This window comes from Macaca mulatta, chromosome 7, assembly GCF_049350105.2.
Source record: "Macaca mulatta isolate MMU2019108-1 chromosome 7, T2T-MMU8v2.0, whole genome shotgun sequence".
NCBI lineage: Eukaryota > Metazoa > Chordata > Mammalia > Primates > Cercopithecidae > Macaca > Macaca mulatta.
This window is the reverse complement of record NC_133412.1, coordinates 164,445,190-164,463,494: the sequence shown is the minus strand read 5'-3', so window position 1 is coordinate 164,463,494 and position 18,305 is coordinate 164,445,190. Positions and strand designations below refer to the sequence as shown.

The following is an 18,305-nucleotide window of genomic DNA, read 5'->3' as shown; positions in this document are numbered from 1 at the left end:
TCCCAGCACTTTCGGAAGCCGAGGCAGGTGGATCACTTGAGGTCAGGAGTTTGAGACCAGTGTGGCCAACATGGTGAAACCCCATCTCTACTAAAAAAATACAAAAATTAGCCAGGCATGTTGGCATGTGCCTGTAATCCCAGCTACTCGGGAGGCCAAGGCAGGAGAATCACTTGAACCCAGGAGGTGGAGGTTGCAGTCAGCTGAGTTCATGCCACTGCACTCCAGCCTGGGCAACAGAGCAAGACACGGTCTCAATCAATCAATCAATCAATAAAATTAAAATAAAAAGAGGTCATAATCATATTCATGCTCATCCAAATTTTCTCCTACGTTATCTTATAGGAGTTTTATAGTTTTGTGTTTTAGGTTTAAGTCCATAATCCATTTTGAGTTTATTCTTGCGAAGGATGTAAGGTCTATATGTCTAGATTCATTTTTTCTCATGTGGATGTCCAGTAGTTCCAGTTCCAGCACCATTTGTTGAAAAGACTACGTTTGCTCCATTGCATTGCCTGTGCTCCTTTGTCAAATATTGTGTGGTCCTATTTGTGTGGGTCTACTTCTGGGCTGCCTATTCTGTTCCATCGACCGATTTATTCTTTCACCAATACCACACTGCCTTGAATACTGTAGCTTTACAGTAAGTCTTAAAGTCAGGTAGTGTCAGTTCTCTGATCTTGTTCTTCTTTTTCAATATTCAGTTTATTATTCTGTATCTTTTGCCTCTTCATATAAACTTTAGAATCAGGTTGTTGATACCCATAAAATAACTTACTGGGATTTTGATTGGGACTACATAAAATTTATTGATAAAGTTGGCAGAACTGACATCTTGACAATATCGAGTCTTCTTATCCATGAACATGGAATATCTCTCCATTGATATAGTTCTTTTTTGATACCTTTCATCAGTGTTTTTTATTTTTCTTCATATTTTTAGATTTATTCCTAAGTATTTCATTTTGGGGGATTAATGTAAATGGTAATGTGTTTTTAATTTTAAATTCCACTTGTTCATTGCTGGCATATACAATTAAAGTACTTAACTTTGTATCTTGCAACCATGCTATAATCACTTATTAGTTCTAGGAGATTTTGTTGATTCTTCTGAATTTTCTACACAGACGATCATGCCATCTGCAAGCAAAGACAATTTTATTTCTTCCTTCCCAATCTGTATATATTACATTTCTTTTTCTTGTCTCATTGCATTAGGCAGCACTTCCAATACAATGTTGAAAATAGTGGTAAGAGGGAACATCATTGCCTTTTTCCTAATCTTAGTGGAAAAACTAGTTTCTCACCATTAATAATGATGCTAGCTGTAGAGTTTTTGTAGATGTTCTTTATCAAGTCGAGGAAGTTCCCCTTCTATTTCTAGTCTGCTGAAAGTTTTTATCATGAATGGGTGTTGCTTTTGTCAAATGCCTTTTCTGTATCTATTGACATGAACATGTGATTTTTCTTCTTTAGCCTACTGATGCAATGGATTATATTACTTGATTTTTATTTTTTAATTAAAAATTATTTTATTTTTATTTTTTAGAGCAGAGTCTCACTCTATTGCCAAGGCTGGAGTGTAGTGGTACAACCACAGCAGACTGCAGCCTCCAACTCCTAAACTCAAGCAATCCACCTGCCTCAGCCTCCTGAGAGGCTAGGACTACAGGTGCACACCACCATGCTCAGATAATTTTTTGCTTTTGTTGTAGAGATATGGTCTTGCTATGTTGCCCAGGCTGATCTGCCCATTTCTGATACAGGGGTGTTGAAGTCTCCAACTGTAATAGTGAATTTGTTTATTTTTCCTTGCAGTTTTATCAGTTATGCTCCTCCTTATTAACTTTTTTTGGTGCAATCTTGGCTCACTGCAACCTCTGCCTCTTGGGCTCAAGTGATCCTCCCACCTCAGCCTCCTGAACAGCAGGGACGACAGGCACATGCCACCATGCCCAGCTAATTTCTGTATTTTTTTGTAGAGATGGGGTTTCACCATGTTGTCCAGGCTAGTCTTGAACTTCTAGGCTGGAGCAATCCACCTGCCTCAGCCTCTCAATATGCTGGGATTACAGGTGTGCACCATTGTGCCTGGCGTGTTATGTCTTCTTTGAATATTGGCCCCTTTATCATTATGTAATCCCCCTTTTTATCCTGATAACTTTCCCTGTTCTGAAGTCTGCTATGTCTGAAATTAATGTAGCTACTTCTGCTTTCTTTTCATTAGTGTTAACATGGCATATCTTTCTCCATCTCTTTATTGCTAATCTGTTTAAATAGAAAGACACATGTAGTGTCTTTATAGCTAAAGTGAATTTCTTGCAGACAATATATAGTTCAATCTTTTTTTTTTTTTTTTTTTTTTTTGAGACAGAGTCTTGCTCTGTCACCCAGGCTGGAGTGCAGTGATGCCTCCCAGGTTAAAACGATTCTCCTGCCTCAGCCTCCCAAGTAGCTGGGATTACAGGTGCCCGCCACCACGCCCGCTAATTTTTTGTACTTTTAGTAGAGACGGGGTTTCACTGTGTTAGCCAGGATGGTCTCGATCTTGTGATCCACTCGGCCTCGGCCTCTAAGTGCTGGGATTACAGGCGTGAGCCACTGTGCCTGGCCTCAATCTTGTTTTTTTAAGTTCACTGTGGCATTGATGTTTATGGTCTTATTGATAAGTTGGATTAGTAGCTACCATATTTGCTGCTGTTTTCTTTATTGCCTTTGTTCTTTGTTCCATGTTTCTGTTTTGTTTTTTGTTTTGTTGTTTTGAGACCGAATCTCACTCTGTTCCCCAGGCTGGAGTGCAGTGGCATTATCTCGGCTCACTGCAACCTCTGCCTCCCGGGTACAAGCGATTCTCCTGCCTCAGCCTGTTGAGTAGTAGGGACTATAGGCATAAGCCACCATTCCTGGCTAACTTTTGTATTTTTAGTAGAGACGGGATTTCACCATGTTGGCCAGAGTGGTCTCGAACTCCTGACCTCAGGTGATCCACCTGCCTTGGCCTCCCAAAATGTTGGGATTACAGGTGTGAGCCACTGCACCTGGCCCCATTTTGGTCTTCTATACTTTTTCTGCCTTTTGTGGTTTTAACTGAGAATTTTATATGATTCTATTTTCTCTCCTTTCTTAGCATATAAATTCTACTTTTCAAATTAGTTTTTTAGTGGATGCCCTAGAGTTTGCAACATATATTTACAACAAAGTCCACTTTGAAATAACACTATACCACTTCATGGGTAGCACAAGCAACTTACAACAAAATATTGCTAATTCTTCCCTCTCATTCCATGTACCATTGCTGTCATTTATGTCACTTATTTTATTTTTTTGAGACAGGGTCTGACTCTGTCACCCAGGCTGTAGTATAGTGACACAATCATGGCTCACCACAGCCTTGACCTCCCAGGCTCAGGTGATCCTCCTATCTCAGCCTCCCGAGTAGCTAGGACTACAGGTGTCCACCACCATGCTCAGCTAATTCTTCTATTTTTTGTAGAGATGGGGTTTCCCCACGTTGCCCAGGCTGGTATCAAACTCCTAGGCTCAAGCAATCTGCCCGCCTCGGCCTCCCAAAGTGCTACGATTACAGGTATGAGCCACTGTGCCCAGCCTGTCATTTGGGTCACTCATACACAAACATATATCAGCATATATATACACATATGGCATATATAATGGAATGCACTGCTATTATTTTGTGCTGTTATTGTGAATAAACTGGTATCTCTTAGGTCAAAAATAAATATGAAAATTTTTATTTTACCCTCACTTATTCACGATACTCTTCCTTTCTTTATGTAGATTCAAGTCTCTGACAAATAAAATTTTCCTTCTCTCTGAAGAATTTCTTCTAACATATCTTGCAAGGCAGATGTGGCAATAAATTCTCACAATTTTTATTTGTTTGATAGTCTTTATTTCTCCTTTATTTCTGAAGCAAATTTTGCAGGGCATGGAATTCTGCGTTGGTTGCTACCTCTCAATACTTTAAATAGTTCAGTAATGTAAAGATTAAAGGTGGACAGGTGCGGTGGCTCTCTCCTGTAATTGCAGCACTTTGGGAGGCCAAGGAGGAGGAAGCACCTGAGGTCGGGAGTTTAAGACCAATCTGACCAACATGGAGTAACCCCACTTCTACTAAAAAAATACAAAATTAGCAAGGCGTGGTGGCGCATGCTTGTAATCCCAGCTATTCGGGAGGCTGAGGCGGGAGAATCGCTTGAACTCGGGAGGCGGAGGCTGCAGTGAGCCAAGATCACGCCATTGCACTCCAACCTCGGCAACAGCAGCAAAACTCAGTCTCAAAAAAAAAAGAAAGAAAAAAAATAGTTCAGTCTCTTCATGCTTATAGGGTTTCTGTAGAGAAGTCAAATGAATGTAATTTTTACCTTTGTTCCTGTATAGGTAAAGTGTTTTTCCCCACCTGCCTCTGGCTTCTTTCAGAATTCTTCCTTTGTCTTTGGTTTTCTGAAGTTTGAATATGATATGTCTAGATGTAGCTTTTTGGCATTTATCCTCCTTAGTGTTCTGTCAGCTTCCTGGATCTATGGTTTGGTGTCTGACATTAATGTGGGGGAAATTCTCATTTGTTATTGCTTCAAATGCTGCTATTTATCGCTCTCTTTCTTCTCCTTCTAGTATTCCCAGTAGTATAGGTTATACCTTTTGTTGCCCCACAGTTCTTGGATATTCTGATCTGTTGTGGGTTTTTCCCCCATCCCAGCACTTTTTCCCTTTGCTTTTCAGTTTTGGCAGCTTTTGTTGAGATATCTTGAAGCTCAGAGACTCTTTCCACAGCCATGTCCGGTCTACTCATGAGCCCATCAAAGGCATTCTGCATTTCTGTTACAGAGTTCTTCTGTTACAGAGTTATTGATCTCTACTACTTCCTCTTTTTTGTTTGTTTGTTTTTTTCCTGAGACAGGGTCTTGCTCTGTCATCCAGGCTGGAGTGCAATGGCTCAGTAACAGCTCACTGCAGCCTCAACTTCCTGGGCTCAAGTGATCCTCCCACCTCAGCCCCCCAAGTAGCCAGGACTACAGGTATGCACCACCACACCTGGCTAATTTTTAAATTGTTTATAGAGATGGTATCTTGCCATGTTGCCCCAGCTGATCTACTACTTCTTATTTATTCTTTTGTAAAATTTCCACGTCTCTGCTTGCATTATCCATCTCTTCTTGCATGCTGCCTACTTTTTGCAGTTAAGACTTTACCATATTAAAGTCATATTAATCATACTTTTAAAAGAATTCCTGGTCTGATAATCCCATCATTTCTGACATGTTTGTTCCTTCTCTTCAAATTGTGTTTTTGCTTATCAGTGTATCTTGTAAACTTTTTTTGTTGTTGAAAGGTCGACATAATTTACTTGGTAAAAGCAACTGCAGCTGGGCCAGGCACAGTGGCTCATGCCTGTAATCCCAGCACTTTGGGAGGCTGAGGTGGGTGGATCACCTGAGGTCAGGAGTTCGAGACCATCTGGTCAACATGGCGAAACCCAGTCTCTACCAAAAACACAAAAATTAGCCAGGCGTGGTAGTGCGCACCTGTAATTCCAGTTACTTGGGAGGCTGAGGCATAAGAATTGCTTGAACCCAGGAGGCAGAAGTTGCAGTGAGCTGAGATCGTGTCACTGCACTCTAGCCTGGGTGATAGAGTGAGACTGTCTCAAAAAAGAAAAAAAAAAGGAACTGTAGCAAATGGACCTTTAGTGATGGCGGTAAGATGTGGCGGGGAGGGGAAGGGCTCTATAGTCCTATGATTAGGTCTCTGCCTTTTAGTAAGCCTGTGCCCTGGACTGTGAACTTCACCACTGCTTCTCAGTTTTGTCCTCTCCCCCTTATGTGGCACAGATTGCTAGAGGGAGCTGGAATTGGGTATGTCCCTCTCCCACGTGGAAGGCTGAAGAGAGGTGGGGTTGGGTAGTTCCCTTTCCCCAGGTAGATTTAAGGCCCATCATCCCAGCACTTTGGGAGGCCGAGGTGGGCAGATCACTTGAAGGCAGGAGTTCAAGACCAGCCTGGCCAATATGGTGAAACCCTGTTTCTACTAAAAATACAAAAATTATCCAGGTGTGGTGGTATGTACCTGTAATCCCAGCTACTTGGGAGGCTGAGGCAGGAGAATTGCTTGAACCCAGGAAGTTGCAGTGACCAAGATGGCATAAGTGCACTCCAGCCCGGACAACAGAGCATTCCAAAAAAAAAAAAAGAGAAGAGGAAGAGGAGGAAGAGGAAGAAGAGGAAGAGGAGGAGGAGGAGGAAGAGGAAGAGGAGGAAAAGGAAGAGGAAGAAGAGGAGGAGGAGGAAGAAGAAAGAAGAAAGAAGAAAGAAGAAGAAGAAGGAGAATGCCCTAGCCTACTTGAAAATGATTCATTTTTCCCTCCCCCTGATGCAAATGAGGGGATTTTTCTCTGATATTCATTGTGAGAACTTGGTTGAGCGCCCAGAGGCAAAACTCACAAGAGCACGAGGGCCCTCAGACCACTGTGTCCCCTGGAGTTTTAAACTCTCATACTTGCCTGTACTGAGCCTCCAGCCATTTCTCAATTACGAGAAAGGTTTTCCCACCCTGGCACTGGTTCCCACAAGGTTCCACTCCTCTCCAGACTGCGCTCATGAAGTGGGAGACAGACTTTTTCGGGGATCTGCCAATTTTCTTGAAATTTGGGGTGAGGTCAAAGGAGGAGGCCAGACCTAGAAGGACCTGGACACAGGAAAGGTGGGTCCTGCGGGAAAGGAGCAACAGTGGGAGGTGCAGGGAAGCCCATGGCAGAAGTAGGTGAAAGGAAAGGTGGAAAGCTTCTTGCATCCTCCAAACACTTACCAGATAGTTTTCTTACTGTCCATGCAGATAAAAGCACAGATGACTCTCTTCAGAAAGGCCTTCCTGACCACTGGTCTGAAGTAGCCCTCCCATCACCCTCTCTCAGCTATCTGTACTATCGCCCCCAAAGCTCTCATTACTCTTTAGAATCATCTGATGCGTTTATTCGTCAGGGCTCATTCTCTATCTCCCAGTACTAGAATGGGAGCTCTGTGGAGCACGGTCACTGCAGCTATAACCCCAGTGCTCAGAACACTGCCTGGCACACCGTCAATGTTTGTTGAATGACTGAATGAAAGGTCAGAGACTGAGCACCACCTCCCCTCCCTCCCCTGGTGTCCTCTGCACTACTCACAGAGAAGAGCTTCTGGTCTGGTCAGACTCCAAGCCAGATCCCTCACCGTGGGTAGCCGGCCGGACTGGGCGGCCATCCGAGTGCTCACCAGCAATGACGGCAAAGTCAGCCTCCACGTCACAGGCGATGACATCCCCGTGCCATATGTGCCTCCTCACAGCCTCCTTGACTTTACCCATTCCAAGCTCGTTGCCTCCATCACCGACTCCTGAAGGGAAGGGGAGCTGAGTCAGTGCCCAGGACCAGGGCAAAATGGGGAGGCCTGAAGCAAGGCAGCCCTACGTGTGCTTGTTGCCTTTCAGAAGGCAAAGACGTTGGCTCTGGATATATTCTCAGACAACCAGGAGTTGTGTTTCTTCCCCTTAGGCCTTCTAGAAACTTCTTAAAAATGAGTCCACGTTTGGAACACACCACAGTGTGGGCATGTCCCCTTTTGGGTCACATTCTCCAGCCACGATGGAGCATGTTCTATGCTCTTGGTGCCAGGCCCATGGGAGATGTGGGTATGGTGACACTCAGGACCTCCCTTCCAGTGGCTCCCGCTCACTGAGCCCCTGGGGGATCTGGTGCAAAGTCAGTCCTAGAGCTTACTTTAAAGGCTTCTGCTGAAAGAATGTGAAATGTATGTGTTTTAGTTCATTTTAATCTATACCAGAGGGGTGCCTGGTTAACATCTGAAATATCATAATCAGGAATACACACTCCAAATGTGGTTAGTGAGCATTTGAAAGAGCCCATAGTCTTGAGGCCCATCTGATAGTCCGCATCAGAGAATTTGTTAATTAGCATAATAAATGAACTCTAGAATAAATACATATTAGAAATGATTTAATTCATTGGTGAAATGAATGGTGTTCAAGATAGGTGGATTGGCTAAAAATAACTAGCAGGTACTTCTTCCCTTGTATGGATAAGATTTAAAAATCTAGTCTGGGTACAGTGGCTCATGCCTGTAATCCCAGCACTTTGGGAGGCCAAGGCAGGCAGATCACTTGAGATCAGGAGTTCGAGACCAGTCTGGCCAATATGGCAAAACCTCGTCTCTACTAAAAATACAAAAGTTACCCAGGTACGGTGGCACATGCCTGTAGTCCCAGCTACTGTGGAGGCTGAGTCAGGAGAATCGCTTGAAACTGGGAGGCAGAGGTTGTAGGGAGCTGAGATCACACCACTGCACTCCAGCCTCGGCAACAGAGCAAGACTCCATCTCAAAAAAGAAAAAAAAAAACCTAGCAAGCCCTGAAGCATGTACCCTTTGAGGTGGTGCTGTAGATCTGGGGACACAGCTCCTGTGTCCAGATATTTCTGGAGGATTCTGTAAACTAGATGTTCAACCCAGTGGGCTGGACTCCCCAAGCCTGCAGAACAGGTACATCATTGTCTTTGTGTCTGCTTCTATAAAGACTTGGAAGATGTGGAAGAATTCTGTCAGAGGCTAGTGTTCACTGTTGTGGGATCTAGATCTGATCCATCTCAAGCATCAGGGACTGGATTTGGCCAAAAGAATGACACAATTGTGAAGGACCACACACCTTAGATTTATATCCTGATGGTTTTTCTCAGAACAGTTCTCTAGATCTATGATAGCCCACTGAATGAGGGGAATAACACCCACCACGTAACATTGTTATCTCGTCTATAGCTGTCTCTTTTTAGCATCTTATGAATTCCATCTCGTTTGGGCTTCACGTCCATCCTGTCATGGATATCGTGATCCTCACTGTACAGAGCTGGCAGTCCCTGATGGGGGCAGTACCTGGGCAGTCAGTGGAAGGTGGAGACTTAAACCCAGGTAACTTGATTCTCAATTGAGCACTATGCCTATGACATGGCAGTTGCCCATGGAACCTGAGGAATAGGGGGTTTGATGGAGAAGAAGAGAAACAGGAAAATTCAGGAGGTAGCCTTGCTGGGCAGGAGGGCCTGGGGGGGCCACAGGAGGAGACTGGGCTCCTGAGGCCAAGAGAAGGCCCAAGGATCTACAAAGGGGGCAGTTCGAAGCCATGAACAGCCAGCTCCACCTGCTTCCTCTGGGATCTCAGGGTTGTCACAGCACAGATGGGGGTCCCGTTCTGGGCGTGGGAGGATGGGACTGCTCTAGCAGCTCCCTCAGACTCTGTTTGCCCCTGTAGCCACAGAGACCTCTTTCTTCCTTCTCCACTCTGAGAACCCCTCCCCCACAGACTGAGGTCCTCCGCCTGCCCAACCAGAGGGACAGGAAGCTGGAAGCCAACCGCACTGTGTGCACCACACCCACAGCCTCTTCTGGGAAAGGCCAGGGCGATTTGCAGAAACTTTCTAATCAGCCTAGAAGGCTCTCACTGTCTCATCAAAACCTCAAAAGCCAAAGGAGACTAATGAGTCTGGGAAACACTGGGAAACACAGAATGACAAACAAGCCTTCATTGCCCCAGGGCCTGAGACCCACCCAGAGGGAAGAAAGCTTCTCCTTGGGGCTTACACTAAACCTTTCAGCAATTCATAAAGGCAGATTCCCTGATAAAGGGCTGGGGCCTCAGGAGTCTGCAGTCGACTCCTAATGCTACCAGCAACACTAATTAGCTGGATGATCTGAGAAAACCTCCTGGGACTCACCTTACCTGCCTCACGGGGTTTTCACAGAGGCTTAAACACTACAATGAATGTGAAGCCTCTTGGAAAAGTACAAAGTTTTGTGCAAACACAAATTATCACATTATTATTATTTTTGAGACAGAGTCTCGCTCTTGTTGCCCAGGCTGGAATGCAGTGGCACGATCTCAGCTCGCTGTAACTTCCACCTCCTGGGTTCAAGCGATTCTCCTGCCTCAGCCTCCCGAGGAGCTGGAATTACAGGTGCCCACCATCATGCCTGGTTAACTTTTTAATATATTTAATAGAGACGGGGTTTTCCCATGTTGGCTAGGCTGGTCTGGATCTCCTGAGCTCAGGTGATTCACCTGCCTTGGCCTCCCGAAGTGCTGGAATTACAGGCGTGAGCCATCATGCCCAGCCCACATTATTATATTATTAACGATTGGAGGCCAGGCTCAGTGGCTCATGCCTGTAATTGAAACACTTTGGGAGGCTGAGGTGGGAAGATAGCTTGAGCTCAGGAGTTCGAGACCAGGCTGAGCATATAGTGAGACCTTATCTCTACCAAAAAATTTTTTTAAAGTTAGCCAAGTGGCCGGGCATGGTGGCTCACACCTGTAATCCCAGCATTTTGGAAGGCCGAGGCAGGTGGATCACGAGGTCAAGAAATCGAGACCATCCTGGCCAACATGGTGAAACCCCGTGTCTACTAAAAATACAAAAATTAGCTGGGCTTGGTGGCATGCGCCTATAGTCCCAGCTACTCAGGAAGCTGAGGCAGGGGAATCACTTAAACCTGGGAGGCGGAGGTTGCAGTGAGCCGAGATCGCGCCACTGCACTCCAGTCTGGCAACAGAGCGAGACTTTGTCTCAAAAAAAAAAAAAAAAAAGGTTACCTGTCAGGCCTCTGAGTCCAAACTAAGCCATCATATCCCCTGTGACCTGCACGTATATATCCGGATGGCCTTAAGCAACTGAAGAGCCACAAAAGAAGTGAAAATAGCCAGTTCCTGCCTTAACTGATGACATTCCACCATTGTGATTTGTTCCTGCCCTACCCTGATCAATTGACTTTGTGACAATACACCCTCCCCGTCCTTGCGATAATGTACTTTGTGATATTCCCCCACCCTTGTGTATGTATTTTGTACTGTACATTTTCCCCACCCTTGAGAAGGTACTTTGTAATATCCTCCCCCGCCCTTAAGAAGGTACTTTGTAATATTCTCCCTGCCCTTGAGAATGTACTTTGTGAGATCTACTCCCTGCCTGTAAAAAATTGCTCCTAACTCCACCACCTATCCCAAACCTATAAGAACTAATGATAATCCCACCACCCTTCACCGACTTTTTTCGTACTCAGCCTGCCTGCATCCAGGTGAAATAAACAGCCCTGTTGCTCACACAAAGCCTGTTGGTGGACTCTCTTCACACGGACGCACGTGACATTACCCAAGCACACCCTGTAGTCCCAGCTACTCAGGAGGCTGAGATGGGTGGATTGCTTGAGTCCGGGAGGTGGAGATTGCAGTGAGCTGAGATTGTACCACTGCACACCAGCCTGGGCAACAGAGTGAGACTCTGTCTCAAAAAAAAAAATTGAAATACTAACCATATGTTAGATAATTTTTAAATTAACATGCTTCATAAAATAATATATGGTACATTCTGTCCTGTATGACCTAAATAATATGCCATGCTTCAATTTTACTATTGATATTACTTTAATATTAGTTTTATTACTTTAGAGGCGGGCAAATAGAATACGCTTTCCCTCCCTTGCTTGTGGGGATGTTGGATTTCTAAATGGCGGTGTCATTAGTGTCTATACCAACCATAATGAACAAAAACTGTCTTTGCAGTGGAAAATGATGGTCCCCACATAACTCTTCCTGGTCATGTGTTCAATAGTCAATAAAAAGACACTTCGGCTGAGCACGGTGGCTCACGCCTGTAATCCCACCACCTTGGGAGGCTGAGGCAGGTAGATCACTTGAGGTCAGGAGTTCAAGACCAGCCTGGCCAACATGGTGAAACCTCGTCTCTACCAATCATACAAAAATTAGCCAGGCGTGGTGGTGCGTGCCTGTAATCCCAGCTACTTGGGAGGCTGAGGCAGGACAATCACTTGAACCCAGGAGGGAGTGAGCCAAGATCATGCCACTGCACTCCAACCTGGGTGACAGAACAAAACTCCATAACAACAACAAAAAAAAGATACTTCATGAGGCCACGTTCCTGGTGCATCCCCAGTACTCCATACTTACCAGTTGATGAGATTCCAGGAATCTTCTTTGCAGCAAGAAAAAGATCGTCAATGGGGTCAACCAAGTGCTTGATGTTCATCTTCCTTGCATTGTAGTAATTGCCATCGGCAGCCCTTCCAGCGCGCTCTATGGCCACCAGGTGGTCAAATCTGCCGGGAAGCAAAGGTCAGAGGGTGGCTGCTTTGCTGGGTCATGCCTTCTTGTGTTTGTGCGAAGGATGCTTCTCTCTCTCTTTCTTTGCTTCCTCCATCACTGCAGAACTTGGTGGCACATCTACTCTGGACCAGGACCTTTGCTGGAGGCTAGTCTATCAAATCCGTTTAAGATACAGCATTGGGGCTGGGCATGGTGGTTCATGACTATAATCCCAGCACTTTGGGAGGCCAAGGCAGGTGGATCACTTGAGGTCAGGAGTTCGAGAACAGCCTGGTCAACATGGTGAAACCCCATCTCTACTAAAAAATCAGCTGGGCATGGTGGTGGGTACCTGTAGTCCCAGCTACTTGGGAGGCTGATGCAGGAGAATTGCTTGAACCCGGGAGGTGGAGCTTGCAGTGAGCCGAGATTGCACCACTGCATTCCAGCCTGGGCAACAGAGTGAGACTCTGTCTCAAAAAAAAAAAAAAAAAAAAAAAAGTCCAGCATTGGAATCCTCAGCAATTTCTTTAGTAGGGTCAGAGGCTATAAAAGCAGGAGGCCAATGGTCAGGGTTGCTATGGGGGATGGGAACATTGCTGGTGCCCACCCAGATCCCCTTTGTCCAGCAGGGACAGCCAGGCCGAGAGGCTGAGAGTATTGGCTGCTATTGGCCTGCCGCTGGCCCCTTCCAGGAACTTGTTCAGTTTACAGACACAAAACAGAAGGAAAAGGGCTCAAAATATAAAAGGAATGAGTCTAACAGAAAGATAAACTTCTTTAGATAGAAACAGAGAAATAAGGGGCACAGATGGCATAGTGGTCAGATGTGGACTGCGGCAGCAGATCATCTGGGTTTTGATTCCAGGTCCTCCTGCCACGGGCCTTGAGCAAATTGCTTACCCTTCCTAACATTCATTTCTGCATCTGTATGGTGACATGACCACAGCGTGTACCTCACACAATGTTCAAAGAGAAAAACGAGAAAATGCACAGGAGGCGCTTGTCATGAAGCCCTGAACCTACTTAGTGCTCAGTCAGTATTAGTTACAGTGATTATTGTTGCTATTGTTACTAGCAGGAATACTGTTTTGACAATCCAATTTAAGAACATGCAGGCTGGGCACAGTGGCTCACACCTGTAATCCCAGCTCTTTGGGAGGCCGAGGCAGGCAGATCACTTGAGCCCAGGAGTTTGAGACCAGCCTGGGCAACGTGGTGAAACCTCGTCTCTACTAAAAATACAGAAATTAGCCAGGTGTGGTGGCGTGTGTCTGTAGTCCCAGCTATCCTTGGGAGGCTGAGATGGGAGAATCGCCCGAGCCCAGGAGGCAGAGGTAGCAGTGAGCCAAGATCACACCACTGCACTCCAGCCTGGGTGACAGAGACCCTGTCTCAAGGGAAAAAAAAAAAAAAAGCAGGCACAGTGACTCATGCCTGTAATCTCAGCACTTCAGGAGGCTGAGGCGGGTGGATCACCTGAGGCCAGGAGTTCGAGACCAGCCTGGTCAACATGGTGAAACCCAGTCTCTACTAAAAATACAAAAAATTAGCCAGGTACCGTGGCGGATGCCTGTAATCCCAGCTTCTTGGGAGGCCGAGGCATGAGAATCACTTGAACCCGGGAGGCAGAGGCTGCAGTGAGCCAAGATTGTGCCACTGCACTCTAGCCTGGGCGACAAAGCAAGACTCTGTCTCAAAAAAAAGAATATACATATTGTACTTTTACATCTCTCTCAATCCTTCCAAGACAGTGTTCTTCAAAAATCTCAACTCTGCTATAAAAAATAGTATGGCCGTTCCTCAAAAAATTAAAAATAGAACATACCATATGATCCAGCAATTTCACTTCGACTTGTATGTCCAGGAGAAGTGAAAGACTCAAGGAGATATTTGTCCACCCATGCTCATAGCAGCAGGATTCAGCGTAGCCAAGAGCAGGAAGCAGACCAAGAGCCCGCTGCTGGATGAAGGCCAAACATAATGTGGTATATACACACAAGCGAATGTTATTCAGCCTTCTAAAGGCAGGACATTCTGGCACATGCTGCGACATCAGCTTTGAGGACATTATGCTAAGTGAAATGAGCAGTCACAAAAGGACGAATATTGGATGATTCCACTTATACAAGGTGCCTCGAATAGTCAAACTCAGACAGACAGAAAGTAGAACTGTGGTTGCCAGAGGCTGGGTTGAGGAGGAGATGGCGAACTATCTTTGAATGGAGCACAGACTTTCAGTTTTGCAAGATGAAAAGGGTTCTGAAGATGGATGGAGATGATGCCTGCACAGCAATGTGAGTGTACTTTTATGCCACTGAAGTGTAAGCTTAAAAATGGTTTAGAGAGGCCAGGCACGGTGGCTCACACCTGTAATCCCAGCACTTTGGGAGGCCGAGGTAGGTGGATCACTTGAGGTCAGGAGTTCCAGACCAGCCTGGTCAACATGGCGAAACCCTATCTCTACTAAAAATAGAAAAATTAGCCGGGTGTGATGGTGTGTGCCTGTAATCCCAGCTACTTGGGACGCTGAGGCAGGAGAATCACTGGCACCTGGAAGGGGGAGGTTGTAATGAGCCGAGATCGTGCCACTGTACTCCAGCCTGGGCGACAGAGCAAGACTCCATCCCCCCATCCAAAAAAACAAAAATGTTTGACCATAACACATAGTAAGAAATACACACACTTGCACGTACACAGTCTTATGAGGGAGTACTTACCATTACTATACAAGATATACAATGATGCTGTATTTCTATTTCATTTTCCAAAGGTGCTGGATACCCCAACTGAAATGATTTCACTATTATCTAACATGTCATGACCCATAGTTTGAGAATGAGAAACTTCTAGTCTTTTTTTTTTTTACATCTATGTCTCTCCTCTATCAGGAAGATATGCTGCCCCTCTCTACTGACCAGGGATCTGTTACTTCCAGAGATGCTCTGTGAGGCCCCCAGGACACCTTGAAACCCCCCAGCTTCATTTGTTAGTCTGGTCCATGAGAACCCATCTTCCTTGGCTCATGGCTTCGTTCTCTCTGAAAGGCTCAGCTTTGCTGGCTAAGTTAAGAGCGCATATGGGCGTTTCTACCATCCGCCACTTAAACTGGGATGGGACATACGTACCTAGGTGTTTGTGGGTCTCCGTCTTTGCACAGGAATACCTGGGCAGCTTCCACTGATCCACCTTGGTAAGTTAATATCGGGATCGGCGTCTTCAGAACACCTTGAAAATAAAGGCAAGCGGGGCACACATCAGCTCTAGTGTTGGATTTTGGAAACTCACGTTAGCTTTTCAAAAGCTTCTCTGAAGGCTATCATTACTGTTATTGAACAACATCTATCTGTAGAACATGTTAGGTAAGCCGAGGCCACGACACAGAGGATACTTAAGTTGACTTTTGGTCCTGGGTAAACTCTAGGGTTGACAGGGGTGGAGGCAGAATCGGGCTAATACAGCCGATCAGATATGCTCCACGCAAGGTGCCCATAGTACTGCGGGAACAGTGCCTGTTCTGGCCCACTGCCATCACGAGGGCTAGGCACACATTTATGTGCCCTTGGTGACAGTGCGCCAGCCCTCTGCTACGCACTCAATGTGAACACTCTGATTTAATTTTTACAATAATTCTATGTGATAAAAACCATCATGGCCTGGGTGCGGTCCCTCATGCCTGTAATTCCAGCACTTTGGGAGGCTGAGGTGGGCGGATCACAAGGTCAGGAGATTGAGACCATCCCAGCTAACACAGTGAAACCCCGACTCCACTAAAAATACAAAAAATTAGCCGGGCGTGGTGGCGGGCGCCTATAGTCCCAGCTACTTGGGAGGCTGAGGCAGGAGAATTGCTTGAACCTGGGAGGCAGAGGTTGCAGTTAGCTGAGATCGCGCCATTGCACTCCAGCCTGGGCAACAGAGCGAGACACCATCTCAAAAAAAAAGAAAGAAAAAACCCCAAAAACCATCCTTATCCCCATTTTAAAGAGGAGGAAAACTGAGGCTCAGAGATGCCAAACAACTTGGGCAAGGCCATGTATATATATCAGTTTCATAGCTCCAATTCTCACCCCAAATTCCCACCCACTCCCCACCTCCCTGCATACCTTCAGGGAAGGTTAAGAACAACTGAAGGAAATTCCCAGAGTCTGTGCCTTGGGTTACTTACTTATATTGGAGTGATTTCCAAAAGTGAATCAAAGTGAATTTGACTCTTAAAAACAGGAGTTTTTAATTACAAAAAGAACACATATTGTTGTAGAATACGTGGGAAATACACAAAAAATCCCAAAATAAAATAAAATGAACTTGGTTTTCATTAACTGATCTATCTCACAGCAGGTAGGGGTAGAATCCCAGCATATACACTGGCCAAACACAAAGTCTCCACACAGAGCTTAAGATGGCAGGGAGCTGAAACAATTTTCATTAAAAGGCCAAATTGCTTTTACGTTCTTCATCCAAATGTAATGGAAGTTCTGCAAAATCCAATATAGCAAATTCCACCCTCTGAGCTCCCATGAGGACGAGAGACAAGACCCAGCTCTGAGTGGAGTCTGGCAGGCATCTCCAAGCCAGGCTGTCAGGTGAGCAGAGAGGGCAGAGCGACTTCTGGGAAGGGGGCAGCTGAAAATACCCGGCAACACGGTTGTCTGATGGAAACGAGGGTTGGCCTGCGAGTAGTGCTCTACGCCATTGCCAGCCCTTCCTCCCAAGGCCTTTCTCTTCTCTACGGAAACACAGCCCCTCGCCTTTCCTCTGGCCTCAGCACCGCTCCTTCCCATCTCCCTCACTACCTGCTCCACCCTTCTCCTTGTCCTCTTAACACTGGGAGACCCAGGACGCAATCCTGGGTCCTTCGCTCTGCCTCCATTTATTCCCACGGTGATTTCACCCAGTATCTTGACTTGGGAGCCCACCGACATGCCAACAGCCTCCCAATTTCTCCTTGCCCATGCTACTCTCCTGAACCCTTTATATATCACTAACTGCCTGCTTGACTTCTCCACTGTGTGGCTAATAGACACCTCATACCTAACAGGGTCAAACATGCATTCTTCTAAAAATTGTGGTAAAATACATGCAACATAAAATTTACCATCCTAGCCTATGTATTTATTTAGAGACACAGTTTTGCTCTGTTACCCAAGCTTGAGTGCAGTGGCATGATCTCGGCTCACTGCAACCTCCACCTCCCAGGTTCAAGCGACTCTTGTGTCTCAGCCTCCCATGTAGCTGAGATTACAGGTGTGCGCCACCACACCTGGCTAATTTTTGTATTTTTAGTAGAAATGGGGTTTTGTTATTTTGGCCAGGCTGGTCTTGAACTCCTGACCTCAAGTGACCCGCCTGTCTCAGCCTCCCAAAGTGCTGGGATTATAGGCATGAGTCACTGCGTCTGGCCTGTTTTAGCCATTTTCAATGAAGTTCAGTAGAATAAAGTATGTTCACATCGTTGTGCAACCATCACCCCCATTCATCTCCAGAACTTTCTCATCATCCCAAACTGAACCCCTGTACCTATAAACAACTCCCCATTCCCCTCTCCTCCCAGCCGCTGGCAACCACCACTCTACCTTCTGCCCTATGAGTTTGCCTACTCCAGGCACGTCATATGAATGGAGTCATACAATATGACTGGCTTAATCCACTTCTCAAGATGTCCTCAAGATTCATCTATGTTATAGCATGTGTCGGAACTTCCTGCTTTTTTAAGGCTGAGTAATAATTATCTACCACATTTTGTTTATCTATTCATCCATCGATGGGCACTTGATTTGGTTCCTCCTCTTGACTATCGCAAATAAAGTGCTATGAGCATGGGGGGACAAATACCTCTGAGTCGCTGCTTTCCTTTTTAGGGGGTATATGCCTGGAAGTGGAATTGCTGGACCCTATGGTATTTGCTATTTTTAATTGTTTGAGCCACTGCCATCCGTTTTTGATAGCATCTGCACCATTTTACAATCGCTCCATCAGGGTGCAAATGTCAAACCTGGATTCTTGATTTACCCCTAAACACGCCAGTCTTCCCCATCTCGGTTCACAGCAACTCCATCCTTTCAGTTACCAGGCCGCAAACCTTAGAGCAAGGCCTGATCCTTCTCCTCACACCCACATCCCATCCATCTGGAAATCATGTTGACTGC

General features: G+C 45.7%; 1 protein-coding gene across 11 annotated transcripts in view; it reads right to left on the bottom strand.

Moving 5' to 3' along the window:
• The window catches only part of DGLUCY (D-glutamate cyclase), a 164,218-nt gene that overhangs the window by 14,086 nt on the left and 131,827 nt on the right, over window positions 1-18,305 (bottom strand). For 8 of the 11 annotated variants that reach the window (XM_015144368.3, XM_015144371.3, XM_015144369.3 and 5 more), the window contains 3 exons: window positions 15,285-15,384; window positions 12,022-12,170; window positions 7,269-7,388 (listed from right to left, as the gene is read on the bottom strand). In XM_015144368.3, coding sequence (XP_014999854.3) covers window positions 7,269-7,388; window positions 12,022-12,170; window positions 15,285-15,384 — 369 coding nt within the window. Of the gene's footprint in view, window positions 1-6,520; window positions 7,389-12,021; window positions 12,171-15,284; window positions 15,385-18,305 lie in introns of all 11 variants that reach the window. The other 3 variants (XR_013396482.1, XR_013396484.1, XR_013396483.1) reach the window with 2 other exon arrangements.